The sequence below is a fragment of the Alosa pseudoharengus genome, unplaced genomic scaffold (genome assembly GCF_046254945.1).
Source record: "Alosa pseudoharengus isolate Yale_2024_CS ecotype anadromous, Long Island Sound unplaced genomic scaffold, YU_APseudo_1.1 YU_APseudo_1.1_scf_1, whole genome shotgun sequence".
In the NCBI taxonomy this organism is placed as follows: domain Eukaryota; kingdom Metazoa; phylum Chordata; class Actinopteri; order Clupeiformes; family Clupeidae; genus Alosa; species Alosa pseudoharengus.
The window spans coordinates 10,100,005-10,119,387 of NW_027468564.1; the positions used below are offsets into that span (position 1 = coordinate 10,100,005).

Consider the following 19,383-nt stretch of genomic DNA (forward strand, 5'->3'; position numbering starts at 1 on the left):
GGAAGAGTGTTGTAGGCCTGCGCATGCTCAATTCACACAGAATTAGGATTACATGAACCAATTGTCTTTCAGGCATTTTTCTAATCATGGCAAAACAACGCACACACTTTTGGAAAGACGAGTAGACAAACTTATGTCTTGCAATCATGCACATGTCAGCGACGTTTTTAAAAAGTTTTGTTAAAAACTTGATGAGGATGGCTATCAACGTACGCTTGAACAAGTGAAATATAGGTGGAAGACCCTGAAGCCGTTGTATTATGCAGCCAAAAGAGGGAATTCCACCAATGGAGATTTACGTCAGGATGTTGGGAGCCTATTAGGATGCGTCACTGACTTATTTGGAATAATGTCGATTGCTATGTAAACAGCAATATGCTCCAAATGTGACATTCTACTTGCTTGTAAACAGGTTAAACAGAATATTGACATAAACGGAATTTGGGCAATAGACTGATTCAAAACGGTTTATTCCTGGCATGAAAATGTGCTGAATGTTTAAATGTGTAACAATGGGGGGTTCTTTCTGAACATACTTCAGTATCTCCAGTTTACAGACAGGATCCTCCAGTCTAGCAGATAACAGCTTCAGTCCTGATTCTCCAGGATAATTGTAGCTGAGATCAAGCAGTTTTAAATGGGAGGGGTTTGAAGACAGAGCTGAAGCAAGAAAACCACAACCCTTCTCTGAGATGAGACAATCAGAGAGCCTGAGAGAGAGAGAGAGAGAGAGAGAGAGAGAGAGAGAGAGCGAGAGAGACTAGTGAATTGAATATGATGACTGTGATGTGAAGTGTGGAGGAGATATTTATTGAATTAGTACACACTCCTCCTTAGACACATTTGTTTTTACAGTTGTCAAAATTTAACTGAAAAAACTTCCTATCAGCACTATACCTTTTCAGTACCTAAATGACATTGTTGGGCAGTGGACTTTAAGAATAGGCATTATTATTTATAGTAATACAAATGATAGAAAATATCAATAGACTACAGAACTGCTCCAATGCTCTAAATACATGTTCAGGCACCATGTAAAACACACTGTACTTGGCCTCTGGCCTCGTGCCTGATTGCAAATAACAGCCATGGTGATATTTGCTACCGATGCCACTCTGACTCGTGCCATATTACGTTATTGTAACATAAGGTGTCACGGACTAGACCAATCCAGAAACAGATTTTGAAACTCTAAGCATAAGCAATAAGGTTCAGCATGTTCAATGCTACTTTTTAGTGCTGACCAATTGATGTTATATTGTCATGTTTTTTCTCCCTAATCAGGAAATCTAAGATGATAATAAAATGTATACCCACCTTAATGTGTGTATTTTGCAGTTAAAACTGGACAATCCTTTTGAGAGAAGCTGAACTCCAGAATCCCCCAGATCATTGTCACTCAAGTCCAGCTGTAGCAGGGAGTTTGGTGATTGTAGAACTGAAGCAACAATCTCACAGGACTTATCTGTGAGTTTACAGTCAGCAAATCTGCAACAACATTTGACAAAATTATGACAGAACTCAACATATCACTATGCAAGGTTACTTTGAATCAAATCGACTAAATTTAGTGAAATGCACAGAAAATGGTACCAGTGTAAACAGTTGATGCTGCATGTAGATTTGCTGATTATTGATTGATTCATGATTCATTTGTTGCCTGTAGTGAGGACTAGAGTCCTTCTGCAGTAACAGTAACAGGACACATACTGTAGCCTACTTGTTATTCAACACTAGAATTACATTAGAAGCACATTTACTCCTGGGTTTCCCGCTTTTCCTTGATTATGGTATCTGCCAATCAAATGTACTGTTGTTCTGTATGGAGACACTACAGTAGGAAATGTATTTTGTTATTCAAAAGTTTTTTGAATAAAGTTTTTTGCTAAAGTCTGTAAATCAGATGTTCTGTTCTGTGTGGAGATTACACAGTAGGGATGCAATTCCATGTATCCTCACTTATGTAAATGTAAGTATGTATAAATAAATAAACACATAAATAAATAAATAAATCCAGACTACATCTTGATGTTTCTGGTTCTCTAGATTACATACTGAAGTGTTTCAACTTTGCGGTGAGGATCCTCCAGTGTAGCAGATAACAGCTTCTGTGCTGATCCTCCAGAATGATTGTTTTTCACGTACAGCTCTTTCACACAGGAGGGGTTTATCATCAGAGCCAGAGCCAGACAGACATAACCTTCATCTGATACACCACACTTGCTGAGTCTGAGAGAGAGAGAACGAGAGAGAGGGGGGGGGGGATTATTTTATAATTAAAAGCCTGTACACACCAGATACGTCATGAAACCCCGGAGTGAAGATTTCAAGACACAATCGGTTGAGCCCATTAGGTTAGTTCACTCATCCATCCCATCCACACACACACCCTTTGCTGTGACAAAAGTCCATCAATGTATTAGTAGTTCTAATCTAGTAGTTCTAATCTAGTTTCTAGATTCTAGTTCAGTTAATGGAGACCGACAGACTTTCCGATCGTGATGGCCGTTCAAGCGAGTGTCTTTCAAGAAAAATACTCCTTGTTAACTAGTCTACGTGTTAGGTTTAGTCTACGTTGACTGTTCCACTAGGTCGCTAAAAGAATGTGTAAAACAAACCGTAGGCTACAGTACATTTCAGGCGACACACAAACACAACACACCTCTTAGCAGGACCAGCAGCGGAGAGTGGTCACTGGTGGGCAGGGAAGACACGAGGCGACCGTTGCCCTGAGAATCGCTGTTGAGTTGGGAAGGTTAGCTGCGCGTGCGATGAGCTTCCAGGCTAACGGTTTCCACTCGAGGCTTTTCCAACGTCCACCAAGTTGTAACGTTAACGTTAACTTAGTCTCACTAACGTATGGCAGACACTCCCTCTTCTCTGTCCTTCTCGATCGACAGTAAACAGCTCCCAAGACGTTTGTACCGGAATGTGTTAATACTCTGTTGCTGATCTAGTTAGCACTAGCACTTACCGCTTCAGTGAAATGACTAACGGTAACGTCTTCCCTCAAACAACTGCCACATCCAGCTACTACTGCTAACCTCCGCAATGTCGACTCAACAGACTCATACTGAAAATAATATGTGACTATCGACCTCAGTGACTGTACGACCTAACTTTACTACAGTAGACTGAACTGTTATGACAGCTTGTAGCCTTTTTAGTAACTTTTTCATCCCACTGTCAAAACCGTGTAGCTTCATGTCTTCTCTGTTTTCCAACTGTCCCGGTTGCTAGGCAGCGACTGCGAGTGCGACGTCACCCAAACCCCACGGGTTTACGGTTTACCAACAAAACTAGATGCGTGCGCAGCCGTGGGGCAGAAGACGCTGGTGGCCGTCCACAACATAAACTTAATAGTCGGCTGCTGTAAGCTACAATCAGATTTTTTTGTATATCCCTGTTGTCTCAATGATAATAACATCTCATTTCAGACTATATTTCAGAGTTTGCCGTTCATTTGCATTATTAATATAACATCGTATTTTGTCATTTTTGGCGAAGACATGCATTCCGTTAGGGATATTGAACATATTGAACAATCTAACCATCGTGATTTCGAATTGGTGCAGTTTTCAGCACAAAAACTGATTTTATTCTTTTCATGGAGAGCTGCGCACGCATGTTTTTGTGACGTTGCATAGAAATCCATACATAAATAATATTTATCCCATTACATAAAACATAAATCAACTCCAGTTACATAACACATGCACAGGCTATGATATGTTAAAAGTCTGCTAAGAAGCAGAGGACATAGCCTCAGAGACTGATCGATCTGCAGCACTTGTCAGTATAGCCTATAAAACTATGGCAGGCTGCACTGCATCCTGGGTTCAAATGCCTAAATAGCCTATTCTAAACTAACATGATGCACATTCCATTTCTGTGAATGAACATAATTTTTCTTTTCATGCACATCATGTGCATCGAGAAGTTCTCTGTTCATTGTTGCAGTGAGATTCCATTCTATAGAGCCCGCCGAAAAAAATCACCACACCTTAAAAGGGCTTCAATGAATTTATATTAACAGGGACACCATGTCACCATGCTGATTATATTGCTAATTATAACAACAGTGTGCGGGGACTGATATTGCCCCCCCAAAAAAGGTCTAACGACGTCCCTGTGTGAAATGATGGTTAGGTGGGGAAAGCTGTCTGTGGTGGAGTTCTCACTCTTGAACACCTAAGTCTGATGTAACGTATATTCTTTGTGACTTTGGCATATAGGCCTAATGAGACATATCTCATATACAATATCATACAATACAATATCATACATTGTGTCAGCCTTTTCTGCTTGTCATTCTACTTATGACATCGCTGACATCGGAACCCTATAAAAAGCCATTATTTAATTGGTCAGGAACTCTATTGCATACGAAATTTCACATCAAACGAGACAGTTTCGAATGTTTTTTTTTATTATTGCATTTTTTTTTTCATTTTCATTTCGTTCTCAGTGAGTACAGACTAATTAGAATAACTGTTTATTAACCTGCTTAATTTTGTGTGAATTTCATCCGAAATATTGGACTTGGTGTGGACAGGCCTTAAGACACATAAAACACCAACCAAACCATAATGTGCCACACTAGTCCTAACAATAATCCTTTACAAAGACATGTCTAACACCAACCTTAATGTCTGCAGTTTGCAGTTAGGACTAGACAGTCCCTTAGAGAGAAGCTGAACTCCAGAATCCCCCAGGTCATTGTGACTTAGGTCCAGCTCTGTCAGGGAGTTTGGTGACCGTAGAACAGCAGCCACAATTCCACAGGATTTCTCTGAGAGTTTGCATTCAGCAAGTCTGCATAACAACACAAATAAAGACAAAATATTGCAGAGATGGATAAATGTAAGGGATACAATGTGCCCCGATAAATCAACACAATCAAGTGATCACATACATTCACAGTAAACATACGTATAACACATACACACACAGTAGACACATGTATGCATGCATGCACATGCACACACACAGGCACACCCACAAGCCACAAGCACATGCATGCACACACACACACACACACACACACACACACACACACACACACACACACACATAAACACGTACATGCACATAATTCAAGAATTTCTCAGAATTATGAACAGGCAAGATGGGGGTGGGGTTGTATAAAATGTATTTTACATGTGAAATCTATGAACTAATGGCGTTTTACAAACGGAAGTTCGGGAGGAGCGTGACGGAATTTGCCACGCCTCCTTCTTCAATCGGTCAGGTTATTTATTCGCAGTCTACCTGCCGAAGTTGCAGCATCGGTGTTACTCCGCTCGCAGTGACTACCAGTTTGTTCACTTGTCTCAAGCAGAACTTGCTGCCCACTATCTGTTACAGACTTTCATGGTCTAGGTTGCGTGGGAAACTACTGCAGGGAGGTAGTTCTTATCTTGTTGCTTTGTATTAGAGCTGTTTGTAAAGCCCACTCGTTCCTGCTGAATGTTGAGATACATGTCACAAACATGTAGGCTAGCCTACTAGATGAAGGCACTTGTTTAGCTATTTGCCTTACTTGTTTGAGATAACAACTTTTCGGTCACATTGGCTGTGTTAATAGTTACAGGCTCACGGAGTGCTTGTCTAGAGGCATAGGGTGAACTGAAGTCAGTGTAGGCTAAATATCCCGTGAATCACACTTGAACATTGCAAGCGGCCATGTTATATAGACGTGACATTTCTGATAAATCAGGCTTCCAGTCCTTCGTGGTTCTTTGGTAAAGTTTGCTTGGAATTGTGTTAACCAACGTGTTGTCTATCCTAAGTTGTTTGTCACTCAAATTTGCTTCAGTAGCCAATGTGCCTGTATTCCGTGATTTGCATGGGTCCCAGCTTGTAACTTCTAACACGTTACATCTCTTGCCACTTTGTTTGTTTTAGCAAGCAACTAGCTTCCCTCATTGCAGATGGCTAATGGTTAGCCTACACATGAAGTTGGTACTATGCTACAAACTGCTGCCGTTTGCCAAGGGTAATTGTATAACGTTAGCTAAAATTACCTAGCCTACTGTTTTGATTTTAGTAGGCTACTGACTAGCCTACTCCTGCTAGTCAGTGTGTGTCACCGTGGCCAATGCAGTGGGTTCTAGCTTAGCTTGTAGGCTAATTCCTGCTACATTATTTCAATAATAACTTTAAAGTCTCAATTGCCGTGACGAGTTTCTATCTCATTAAAGATCAGTAGTAGACCTACATAACAAACAGCTAACAAACTCAGCTGCGTTCTACAGCTAACACATCTACATGTTGCTGACTGCTACCACTTTGCCTGTTTAAAGAGTCTTATCTCTGCATTTGATTTGTGATAAGAACAGTTTAACATGCATTAGTATTGAACGCATTGCGCTGCGGTGTTCATGATGCTAACCTTTAATGAACACCAGGCTGAACTGTCATTCGGCCAGATTCTGTGCCGCAACAATCTGGTATCATTCTGATCCAGACATGCACAAATATGGAGTCCCAGTGTGTGTGAGATGCGGAGTTGAGGTCAGTTTTGCCGCTTTTACCCCCACCTCAATGCCGGCTTTGGCCGTAAGGCAGCTGATACACAGGAGCTGTTGCTCTGTCGCTCATTGCTAAGAGGGCAAGGAAGGAATTTTTTCTCCTTTAAAGTGTTTGGGAGTTTTTTCGCCTTCCTCTGTGTTGAGAGTGCCAGCATATTAAAGCCTTCCCTAGCTGACCATGGGAGCACAGGTACACCAGCGTGTAGCTTTGCTCTGTTACACTCCTAGCTGACCATGGAAGCACCTACACCAGCGTGTAGCACTGCTGTTCCGTGGAATCCTCTCTAATAATGTGCTGCTCACCACTTTTCTTGCTGTTAGCTACAGTATTTTAATTGGTTTCCATAGCACCTCATATTGCTAAATTGGCGCTATTGCTATCCCTGGATTACTCAAACTCAATTATCACAACTCTATGTAATTATACGCACTATCCTGGGGTGTTAGGCCTGTATCATCAAGCATGTTGTAAGCAACAGCCTACAACTACTAGACTACTATCGTCTCCATTGTACTGGGTGGCTAAATGTAATTTCCTCATTTTGAATTGCTTGATAGGTGTTGGCTAAAATGTTTAAGAATGTATGTTTCAATTTCAAATCAAGGCCAACACTTTCCCGATTTTCTCCTGAAACTTGTCCTCAGTCAGAGTGTTGAGCTCAATCCTTTTTCTTTCCCTCCCGCTAGCCAATCAGCCAAGCACCTGCGCCGTAGTGTGGAGCTCCGTTCCTCCGGCGTCTCTCCCTTTGTGCAACATGCTTTGTCAACCCAGCAAGTTATGGGTGCCCGCGTGCAGCCCTCTACCTTGCCTTCCACTACTGCGGTCTCTTTTCTCTATTCCAGCTAATCAAGCCTCTTCTCTTTGCAGACCCAGGGTGCTGTGCAACCTCCTCCCCCTCCCCTGTAGCGACCGCGTCGCTACCTTTTTCCCTTTCCCCATCATCTCCCGCCGGCGTGAACCGCGTTCGTGCCCGTGTCTCCTCCCCAGCCAGGGACCGCGTCCCTGGTTCTCCCTCACCCCTCTTTCCCTGGATTGGTGCCACCACCCATGGGGTCACCCAGTGTTTCCCATACATTGACTTATTTGTAGCGGCCTACCACAACATCAACATTGACCACCAAACAATGATTTTCCAGGTTGTATTAAATTGTGCTTAAATCTGGTTAGCATCATAACCACGCTGTGCTAATTTGATAAACTGTTCCATTCAAGTTAATTCTGCAAAGCAACCACCACAATTGGAATTCAATTCTGTGGGAAACACTGGTCACCGCATCCTTCTAACAATGTTTTCCAGATCACACCCAGGTCAATCTTCTCTTTCCGCTCTTCATGTTTGCTCTTTACAAACCCTTTTGCTTCCTTTTTTTAAGGTGCCTTAGTTGCACTCATCTTTGGGCTGTATACACGGATCCTGCTGACTCCTGCCTGCACAGTGACTCCTGCACGATCCCCCCAGAGCAATTTGGCTGAGCCATAGACTCTGCCAAGCATGGGTTTCTTAACATCCATTAATCAGTTTTAGCTTCAAGATGGCTCTTCAGGCTCTTCACTTGTACTAATCTATGTGTCAATGCCTAACCTACTCCAGCCTAGCCGCTTGCTCTCATTCTCTAAATTTCTTCTCATGCTCTTGAATGCAAACTGCCTCTATTAAAGTGTTTGCTACAGGTTCATATTTACTCTCTAGATTGGCTACCATAATGCTAGGTAGCTCAGCGTTCTCTACAAACTTAATACAGCAAAGTAGAAACCTGTAAACCCTCATTGGTTTTAAGGGCAACTCAGATATCTACCAACGCATATTGGTATTGGCACAGACCGTTTAGGTTTCATTCAGGCAAATAACGGTCTACCCGAGTAGTAGAATACTCTAGGCGCCTTAGATACCTTTCATATCACCTTATCTATAGCCTACACGGTCCTAGCCAGGGTCTCTTCAATTGGGTTGCAATTTTTGGGGTGATCACATGACATGGATCCTGCTTGATTCCTGCCAGCACAGTACACTCCTGCAAGATCCCTGCAAAGCACTCCATGACCCTGGCTAGGGATCTTGCCAAACAGCAGAATTGTAGTTTGTAATTTGGAATGTTAACTTTATGAATCACTCACAAATCTTCGAATCACATGCCATGAGCATCAGCAACTACATCAGTCCTCTATTCCCACTGCACTGGTCCCGAGCTCCGCTACTGCAAGCTGTACTCCCCTGCACTGACCCCGAGCTCTGCAACTGCAAGCTGTACTCCCCTGCACTGACCCCGAGCTCTGCAACTGCAAGCTGTACTCCCCTGCACTGACCCCGAGCTCTGCAACTGCTAGCTCATTGCCTTGCATGTCATGTTAAGTGCATGTTATGTGTGCAAGTGCATGCCTGTTAAGTTAGCTCTCAAGCTTCCCATTACTTCAGGATTGGTACAGCTACCACCGCGGCTGGTGGTCTGACCAATCCGCTAAGCACTCCTTTACCCTGGTTAGGGATCTTGCCAAACAAGTTTGCTGTTTTGCGTGTCAACTCATAGATTGGCATTTGCATCATCATTAGACCTCCATCTGCCATAGACGACAGGCGCCCCTGGCTGTCTTAATTCAAGTCGTTCCTCTATCGCATCCCCATTAGATCCCCCATTTGATACAGATGACGGACGCTCCGTCACTTGCTTCTGTTTTCAAATGCAGCTCAAAGCTGTTCTAACGCAAGTCGGAATCCCAGCAGACCGTTACTCAACTTATTCTTTAGGATTGGTGCAGCCACCACTGCGGCAAATAACGCTCTGTCCGATCAAGCCCTCAAAACTCTCGGCCGGTGGTCCTCCAACGCCTATCACTCATATATCAGATCAAATCTCTGATCTGAGGAAGCGCACCTCGCGCACTCCCATCGAATTTGCTCAGCGTGGTTCTTGCCATAGGGTCCTTCATCTTCAAATGCAATTTTTGGGGTGTATGGCGGAATCCTGCCCGACTCCTGCCTGCGCAGTCGACTCCGGCACGATTCCGCGAAGCCCTTCAGGACCATGGCCAGAGACCTCGCCAAACATGCTTTTCTATTATGCTTTTATGTATTATGCTTTTATGTCTTTATGCAAATTCAGGAATGTGAACTAGTGAAATCATGTTTTGGTACTTGTTGTCTAGCAGATACCAGTGAGAATTGAGTGTGCATAATGCAATTCAGTGAGACGGTTAGAATCATATATGCCTTTCACCTTTTGTTTTTAGCCAGCAGCCAGACCAGCAGATACACTGACTTTGCTGAATTACTGAAGCTAAGCAGGCTTAGTAAGTACCTAATAAGAAACCTCCTTGCAAGAGTAGGTTCCTGCTGGAAGTCATGTTGGTGGCTGGCCAGTAGGTGGCACTCTTCCCTGTGGCCAAAAGCCACCAAACAAATACCAATCCCAATGTCCTATTGCAGTGACAGGGACACTGTACTGCAGGAGATGTTTTCCTTTGCATGAATGTTAAATTGAGGTCCTGACTCACCATGGTTGTTAAAGATCGCATGGCACTTATCGCAAAGAGTAGGTGGTTCCCTGATTTGCTTTATTTATCTACACATACATAAAGACACACACACATGCACACACACACACACACACACACACACATATAAAAACACACATACACAAAGACACATAAACACACACACACCCACACTACACATGCGCACACACACACACAGTACAACAGTACATGGACACACACAACACGCACACAAACACATAAACACACATACATACACACACACACACACACACACTCACACACACAAACACACACACACACACACACACACACACACACACACACTCTGCACACATTCAATTACAAACACAAAAAAGGAACAAATTAGGAAATGAACACAATTTGACAAGCGTGACTTATTTTTGTTGAAAAAATGTCCTGGACTGGGCGGCGGTCATATTTTGTACCGCTCTGCGGTACATCTAGTTATTACATTGTGTGATCAATATGCCAGAATAAATACACTGGTACACATAGCATACACTGGTATTTGTACCAGACGGGGTATTAATAGAACAACACATTGCTGTGTGCACCGGGATACGAATAGCATACATTGATATTTGTACCAGACGAGGTACTAATAGGACACATTGCTGTGTGCACCGGGGTATGAATATAATTCACTTCTAATTGCACCAGGGTACGAAGAGCATACACTGCTAATTGTACCAGGGGTGCAAATAGCCTTACCCTTATAATATTTACTTTCCTCGCAAACCGTTCACCACAGCAATTAGCAGCTAACATCGTTTAAAAGCTGAAAAAAAGCTCTTTCATGTGATGTGATACTTCTGATGTCTGTGTGATGAGTAGGCTACTTCGGGAGCAGTTCAACTGAGAAGAATGGGTGATTTTGGACGCACTTTCTTTCACTCCACTGCGTAAAAGACAAAATTAATTTGCGCTGTGAATGCTAAGATTATTTTGACAGGCTATAGGCTAAATAAAAATAGCTATTAGTCTGACGCAAAGCAAAATATTGAAAGAAGGGGGCACCAAGGCCACTGTGGCCTGTAAACCTCTGATTTTCAAAGGGGCATCACGGCAAACGCAAGGGGCATCGATGGCCATGGCTGTCGTGGCCGCCGTGAAATTCTTACCCTTGTAAGTATGTATGTATGTATATAAATAAATAAACAAACACATACAATTTAAATAAACAAATAAATCCAGACTACAACTTGATGTTTCTGGTTCTCTAGATTACATACTGAAGTGTTTCAACTTTGCGGTGAGGATCCTCCAGTGTAGCAGATAACAGCTTCTGTGCTGATCCTCCAGAATGATTGTTGTTCACATACAGCTCTTTCACACAGGAGGGGTTTATCATCAGGGCCAGAGCCAGATAAACATAACCTTCATCTGACACACCACACTTGCTGAGTCTGAGAGAGAAAGAGAGAAAGGGGGGGGGGGGGGGCATTTTATAATTAAAAGCCCTGTACACACCAGATACGTCATGAAATCCCGGAGTGAAGATGTATATTTAACACGTCACATATGATATACTGTAGGCCAGTGCAGTGCAGTCGAACCACAAAACACAATCGGTTGAGCCCATCAGGTCAGGTCACTCATCCATCCCATCCATGCACGCACGCACACACATGCACACACTTTGCTGTGACAAGAGTTCATCAATGTATCAGTTCAGTCCATGGAGACCGACAGACTTTACGATAACGTTAGTGATGGCCGTTCAAACGAGTGTCTTTCAAGAAAAATACTCCTTGTTAACTAGTCTACGTGTTAGGTTTAGCAGACATCCCAACCTGCAAAAAGTCATTTCAGGGAGGTATCACGACACCCCCCCCCCCACCCCCCCTCCGAAGAAAAAAAAAAAACTTTAGCCTAGTCAGTCGGCCTACACCAAATAAGGAAGGCCTATAGATAGAAAATATTTAGATTTTGGTAGTTTGGTGTAGCCTTTGGTAGTTTGGTGTAGCCTTGGCAACTAGCCATCTAGGCTATAGGCCTGAATAATATGCACATTAATTGGCACTTAAACTCACCTCAACCTGTCTTTTGCAATCATTTCACCTGGCATGGGCAATGCTAAAGTCACTGTTACAAACAGGGCAGCGTGCAAGACTAGGCCTATCATTATTTTTTACTCTTGAGACAAGGGTAGCCTACATTTTCGTTTTTTTTGAGGCACTGACTCTGCTATGACGCTCTTATTCATACACTGAACTGATTAATTAAGGAGAAAAGAGATCAATTAAAGCCCGCCTACACGGAAAACTGATTGGTTGATTTAGCGAAACAGGCCAATCAGGATGCTCTCTTTCTCTTGGATGCGCTCAGGCACACACGCACCACCCCCCTCTCTCTCTCTCTCTCTCTCCCGTCGTGTGCGCGCTACACTCAGATGCACACGCGGTCTCGAATGCTCGCTCTTGATCGCTCACTCTAAATTCCGGGAGATTTTATCTAATTTGCAGGCGTCAGGGAGCCTTTATCAATATACGGGAGACTCCCGGAACTTCCGGGAGACTTGGGATGTCTGGTTTAGTCTACGTTGACTGTTCCACTAGGTCGCTAAAAGAATGTGTAAAACAAACCGTAGGCTACAGTACATTTCAGGCGACACACAAACACAACACACCTCTTAGCAGGACCAGCAACGGAGACTGGTCACTGGTGGGCAGGGAAGACACGAGGCGACCGTTGCCCTGAGAATCGCTGTTGAGTTGGGAAGGTTGGCTGCGCGAGCGATTAGCTTCCAGGCTAACGGTTTCCACTCGAGGCTTTTCCAATGTCCACCAAGTTGTAACGTTAACGTTAACTTAGTCTCACTATGGCAGCCTCCCCCTTCTCTGTCCTTCTCGATCGACAGTAAACAGCTCCCAAGACGTTTGTACCGGAATGTGTTAATACTCTCTTGCTGATCTAGTTAGCACTAGCACTTACCGCTTCAGTCAAATGACTAACGTTAAAGTCTTCCCTCAAACAACTGCCACATCCAGCTACTAACTGCTTACCTCCGCAATGTCGACTCAACAGACTCATACTGAAAATAATACGTGACTATCGACCTCAGTGACTGTACGACCTAACTTTACTACAGTAGACTGAACTGTTATGACAGCTTGTAACGTTAGCCTTTTTAGTAACTTTTTCATCCCACTGTCAAAACCGTGTAGCTTCATGTCTTCTCTGTTTTCCAACTGTCCCGGTTGCTAGGCAGCGACTGCGAGTGCGACCCAACAAAACTAGATGCGCGCGAGTGCTCCTTTACCAACAAAACAAGATGCGCGCGCAGCCGTGGGGCAGAAGACGCTTGGTGGCCGTCCACAACGTTATAAACTTAATAGTCGGCTGCTGTAAGCTACAATCTTAAGGTTACTCACGTAACCCCGGTTCTCTGATAGCATGAGTGAGGTATCTCACTATGGGACACGCCCCCTCGCGAGTTCCCCAGAAGCCATTATTTCATTACGCCAGCCACCATTGGCTGGACGACTGACGTATGCAACGTGGAGGAGGTACTTCCTCCTTTATATTCTACGGCGCAACGTCATTGCTTCAGTCTAGCTAACCAACCTCTTCTCGCCACCGACAAGGAGGGTGGTCTGGTGAGATACCTCACTCATGCTATCAGAGAACCGGGGTTACGTGAGTAACCTTAAGTTCTCTTTCAAGCATTCATTCGGTATCTCACTATGGGATATCGTGACTCCCGGATTGCCAGACAAGCTTGCGATCCCCAACAACATCAATGCGCCCCCGGCGTCCCAGTGCCTAACACTGAATGCGCCAAAGTCGGGGCAGTGACATCAAGTCTGTAAAACCTGACAAACGTTGTCGGGTTTGCCCAACACGCTGCCAAGCATACATCCTCTATGGGGAAGCCCTGAAATAAAGCCCATGATGTCGATATTCCTCGAGTGGAATGGGCTCGTAAACCGACTGGGGGTTGTAACCCCTTAGTCGTATAGGCCAGGGCAATAGCCGCCACAATCCATTGTGATAGACGCTGCTTAGTGAGCGGTCTACCCAGATGTGACTTTGCACAAGACACAAACAGCTGTTCCGTTTTCCTTAACTCCGCTGGTTTGTCCACGTACGCACGCAACGCCCTGACCGGACAGAGCGCATTCAGCCGCTCCTGCTCCGGGGAGGCGAAAGGCGGTGGGTTAAACGCAAATAGTTCAATCGGCCGACACGACAGTGACGGGTTGAAAACCTTCGGAGGCGTTGAGCCCCTTTCATAAATTGACGTATGAGAGGGTGCTGGCCCGCTGTTTTGTCCCCAAAACCTACATGGCAGGCCGAGATGGCAGCCAGGTAAACTTTTACAGTGGAGAAGGACTTGTTTTTATCCAGTAAGTCTTGCAGAAACGTAAGGATAACGTCCACAGAGCACTGGAAGGCTATCGTCCCTGTTTTAATGCAGCAGTCATACACGCCATTTGCTATCATACAACGTCCTAGTTGATGACGCCCTAGCGCTCTGAATGGTCGCTATGACATTGCAGGGCAGTCCTGCAGCTGTCAGATTCAGCCTTTCACGGGCCAAACCCAGAGGGCCAGGCGCTTTGGATGAGGGTGAAATATTTCCCCGTTCACTTGGGACAGCAGGTCCCTGCGGGGGGGCAGCGGCCACGCTGGGGAGTGGAGTAACGGGACTATTTCTGCTAGCCAGGGTTTCCCTGGCCAGAGCGGGGCTACGAGAATGAGTGAGAGGCTCTGTTCCCGCACCCTGGCGAGCGTTGGAGTGATCCGTTCCAACGGAGGGAAGGCATAGAGCAGGACGTGTGGCCACTGGTGGGCCAAAGCATCCATCCCTAACGGGGGTTTCTGATCGCGCAGGGAGAAAAACATCGGACATTGCGCATTCTCCTCTGAGGCGAATAAGTCCACTTTCGCTCGACCCGTTCGCAACCAGATTTGAGCCACCACATCGCTGTGGAGTTTCCAGTCTCCGTAGCGGGGGTTGCCCCTGGATAATAAATCTGCACCCAAATTCAATACACCGGGGACGTGTGTGGCTTTCAACGACAGGAGCTGTGTGCTGCTCCATAAGATCAGTCTGTGTGCCAACGTGACATGTAGGAACGCATCGGTCAGATCCCCTGAGGTGAACCAATCGCCCGGGTGCACAAAGCGCATTAATGCGTCGTTGGTTAGCATCCTGAACCTGTACATTCTTAGGTATCTGTTCAGTGCACGCAGGTCCAATATCGGGCGCAAGCCCCCCCCCTTTCTTTGGGACCAGAAAATACCCCGAGTAAAAACCGTGACGGCTTTGCTCGATGGGGACTACTCTGATCGCTTGTTTGTTTAACAGGGAAATTATTTCCCCCCGTAGAACACGGGCAGGTTCCCCTGTAGCGTGGGATTGTACAATCCCATTGAACGGGGGTGGGGGTGTAGCGAACTGTAGGCGGTAGCCTTTCGCTATAATCTTTATTATCCAGTCTGACTTCACGTACATCCGCCAGTACTGGATGCGCTCGGTCAGTGGCGAAATGACGCCATCTAGTGGCGCTAACTGGCGCGACCGAGCTGGCGTGGGCTGCAACGCTAGCGTGCTTATGTTGCCCATCGCCCCCGGTGGAGCTTTGGCTCCGCCTGGTGGCGTTATTAGGGAGTGATTGCACGCCATTGCCACTGAACATGGCTTGTGACTTTTTGTGAGAGCTTTTTTTTTTTTTTTTTGTTCATTTGACAATTTTTTGCATTCTTTTGACGGATACGCCTTCGGCCCTCGGCCTGGCTGCGCACCGAAACATTTATTTTTGAAGGGGGGCACTGGTGTGTGCTTGTGAGACTCTGTTGGGGCTCGAACTGGCCCTTTAGGTCTCTTCTCCCCTTCAGTGGGCTGTGAACTGCGAGCGCCTCTGTGGCCTCTGCACGCCTCTTGGGGGGCAGTGAACATGCCTCTTTGAACAGGCCCAGGAACGGGGCCGGTGAGTCGAGGAGGGGGGAGCGTCTGGCTGGACTCGCCCCCCCCCCCCTCGCCTGCAAGCCGCGTACTAGGCGCGCTTCTTCTTCCTCGCTCCCTGCGCGGGTGGGGGGTTTTGCTGACCTCCCTGTGTCGCGTTAGGGTTAAAGGGCTTTTTAACCCAGGCACCTTTGAGCTCGGGGGTCTTACCAAGGCCCTGAGTGGCAGTCTGGGTCGGGAGCTGACGTTTGGAAGCGAGGGCTTGTGCCTTTCTGGGGAGGCACAGCTGCAGCGCTTCACCGTCCCGTTTCTTTTCCTCACACCGCTTTTGCATAGTGGCCACGGCTGGTCCAAAGAGGCCTTTGGGGTCCACGGGCACATCTAGCAGCTGGGTCTTCTCCTTGTGGGAGAGGCTGGAGAGGTTGAGCCAGCGAGCTCTCTCTTGGGAGACCATGAGGGCCATAGCCCGTCCCGCCGTTTGCACCGCACACCTGTGTAGCCGTAAGCAGAGGTCTGTGACCACACACATTTCGTCCCACACAGCTGGCTGGTTGGGGGCGGACGAGAAGTCTTCCTCCAGCTCGGCTTGGTAGGCCATGAGCAGAGATGAGGCGTTGAGAGCTCTCACCGCCGACGCCACTGCTTTGTAGCTATTTACAGTCACGGCGGACTGGAAATTGTCGGCTATGGAGGGGAATGCGGGTCCCGAGGGGGTCATCGCAGACTTCTGGGTGGGGTGGAGATGGGCGGCCAGGAGCGGTTCGACAGGGGGCAGATGGGAGAATCCACTGCTTTCCATGTCTGGCCATTCCAGCGCTGCGAGCCCTTGAGCCGGGATTTTCGCTGAGAATGGGCTGCTCCATGAGCGTGTGGCTTCCTCGAGGCACTCGGGGAAGACGGGCAGCAGTTGTCTGGTGGAGCTTTTAGCCTTCGCGAGCCTCTTTCCCTCGTAACGAGAAGACATGGTCTCCTTCTGGGCCTCCGGCCAGGGAACGCCGAGCTTTGCAGCTGCTCTCTTGCAGACGTCGTGAAGGCCCCCGCTTGCGGCTTCATCAGCCCCAGTGGTGGTGCTATCACTACTCACGCCGCTCGGGCGAGCAGCCTGAGTGGCTGGGAGGAATAAGTCGTCGCCATCCTCATCCCCCAGGGATAGTAGGTCGACGGAGTCATCCTCTGAGATGAGTTCAGCTTCGCCAGTCGCACCTAGCATCCCCATTGGGCTGTCTTCGGTGTCGGATATAGGCGATAGAGCGTCAAGCTGGTCGCCCCAGCTAGCGCCCAGTTCTCCAGCGCCGGCCGGCTCCTGGGAAAGGGTTGCTGACTCAAGGGGAGGGAGGTCATCCGCTCCTAGCATGGGGTCGTCGTCGGTGAGACCGGAGGCGTGCTAGCCTACGTCGGCGAGACCGGAGGGAAAGTCGGGCGCAGTGTTCACACACTTCCGGGGATGTTAACGCGGTCTGGGCGTGTTGCAGCCCCAGACACGCGGCACACACCTGGTGGGTGTCAGCGGCCGAAATCTTGTTCCCACACAAACACATCCTAGCCGGGGCTTCGCACTTCCTCGCGGGGAGGGGGGGCACTGGCGTCGACATGTTTCGCTACTGTTTGAGGACAGACTAGCGGTTGCTACTGTTTGGTGACAGACTAGCTTTGGAGCTACTGTATGGAGACAGACTAGCTTTGGGGTTTGGAGGCTACTGTTTGGAGACAGGCTAGCGTGCTACTGTTTGGAGACAGGCTAGAGGGCTACTGTTTGGAGACAGGCTAGCGTGCTACTGTTTGGCAACAGGCTAGCAAGGGAGAGGCTACTGTTTGGAGACAGACTAGCCAAGTCCAAACCAGTGCTCTTCGAAGATGAAGCGGCGTTAAGGCGAGACACGGCAGGTGAAAACATCGTTTTTTCATGCACTGGTCAATTTCGAGATTTTGAGCTAGTCTGTTACCTTAGCATGTATTCTATCACACTACTACAACAAAAAAGTCCGATTTACACATTTAGGTGTTTATTTCATTATATTGTGTCTACTCGCGCCTGTATATTTATCCTAAATTCAGCAAAAGTTAGCATTCTAACCTTGCATGCACTCCCGCGACTGTGACCCAAAAGATATTGTGTGTAGTACCGTTGGAAAGCTCTGTTTTTCCTGTATCACGCTATGTGATCCATATATGGACACTTCCTTTGTATCAGCAACCAATCGCGAAAGTTCAAAGAGAGTCTAGGCGGAGAACGGAATCTCATTGGCTGTCTTTCAAGGCTGTTTTCTCAAAACGAGTTTCCGCTCCCACTCTGAGCAAGGAAACTCCACTTCAGAAGCACTTACATACACCAAACTTTCTAGACTTATGCCTAACTATATTTCGAAGATATTTACAGAGGGGTTTGTTGATATATTATTCCTAGCCTGACTTACATGACATTTTATGCCTAAAAACATGGCAAAAATCGATTTTTTAGGGCTATTGACATTATATTCTGATTTACAGGATAACTAAAGTAGATATTCATTAATCCCTCTGTAATTTTTTCAACATCTATTATCTGAACACAATGAAAACATAATTTTGAACCTGGCTGTATCCAATGCTCAGGTTTCTTGTTTTAAAATGTATGCAAATTAGCGCATATTTAATGAGAGAATGCCTAATTTGCATATGTAAACATTATATTACAGAAAACTTGTAATACATTTTTTTCTCATATTAATGTAAGTAATCAACTGGGTAAGTTTCATAGTGATATCTGCTTGTTAAAAATTTTACCCTATTCACCTGTAGTGTCTCGCCTTAAGGTAGCGTTCGGGGACCGAGTCGTTACCTCGCTCAATGAACAGTTAAGCCACCAAGCCACAGCACCTGTATACGAGAGAGCAAGCCTCTGGGGGCGAGAAGAGGTTTTAGACTGAAGCAATGACGTTGCGCCGTAGAATATAAAGGAGGAGGAAGTACCTCCTCCACGTCGCATACGTCAGTCGTCCAGCCAATGGTGGCTGGTGTAATGAAATAATGGCTTCTGGGGAACTCGCGAGGGGGCGTGTCCCATAGTGAGATACCGAATGAATGCTTGAAAGAGAACAGATTTTTTTGTATACCCCTGTTGTCTCAATGATAATAACATCTCATCTCAGACTATATTTCAGAGTTTGCCGTTCATTTGCATTATTAATATAACATCGTATTTTGTCATTTTTGGCGAAGACATGCATTCCGATATTGAACAATCTAACCATCGTGATTTCGAATTGGTGCAGTTTTCAGCACAAAAACTCATTTTATTCTTTTCATGGAGAGCATTGTTGCGCACGCATGTTTTTGTGACGTTGCATAGAAATCCATACATAAATAATATTTATCCCATTACATAAAACATAAATCAACTCCAGTTACATAACACAGGCTATGTTTAAAAGTCTGCTAAGAAGCAG

The 19,383-nt window shown here is 46.0% G+C and overlaps 3 protein-coding genes across 4 annotated transcripts in view; all 3 read right to left on the reverse strand.

Annotated features, from left to right (window-relative positions):
• The window catches only part of LOC143136914 (stonustoxin subunit beta-like), a 7,328-nt gene extending 5,073 nt beyond the window's left edge, over positions 1-2,255 (reverse strand). Inside the window, exons 1-3 of the mRNA XM_076297546.1 lie at positions 2,056-2,255; positions 1,318-1,488; positions 537-710 (exon numbers count right to left, since the gene is read on the reverse strand). Coding sequence (XP_076153661.1) covers positions 537-710; positions 1,318-1,488; positions 2,056-2,174 — 464 coding nt within the window. The 5' untranslated portion in view covers positions 2,175-2,255. The remainder of the gene's footprint in view (positions 1-536; positions 711-1,317; positions 1,489-2,055) is intronic.
• Positions 1-19,383, reverse strand: part of LOC143136408 (NACHT, LRR and PYD domains-containing protein 3-like) — a 151,150-nt gene that overhangs the window by 71,808 nt on the left and 59,959 nt on the right. The window lies entirely within an intron of this gene.
• Positions 4,620-19,383, reverse strand: part of LOC143132364 (NACHT, LRR and PYD domains-containing protein 12-like) — a 46,116-nt gene continuing 31,352 nt past the window's right edge. Inside the window, exons 7-8 of the mRNA XM_076292229.1 lie at positions 11,280-11,453; positions 4,620-4,815 (exon numbers count right to left, since the gene is read on the reverse strand). Of these exons, the coding sequence (XP_076148344.1) occupies positions 4,620-4,815; positions 11,280-11,453 (370 nt within the window). The remainder of the gene's footprint in view (positions 4,816-11,279; positions 11,454-19,383) is intronic.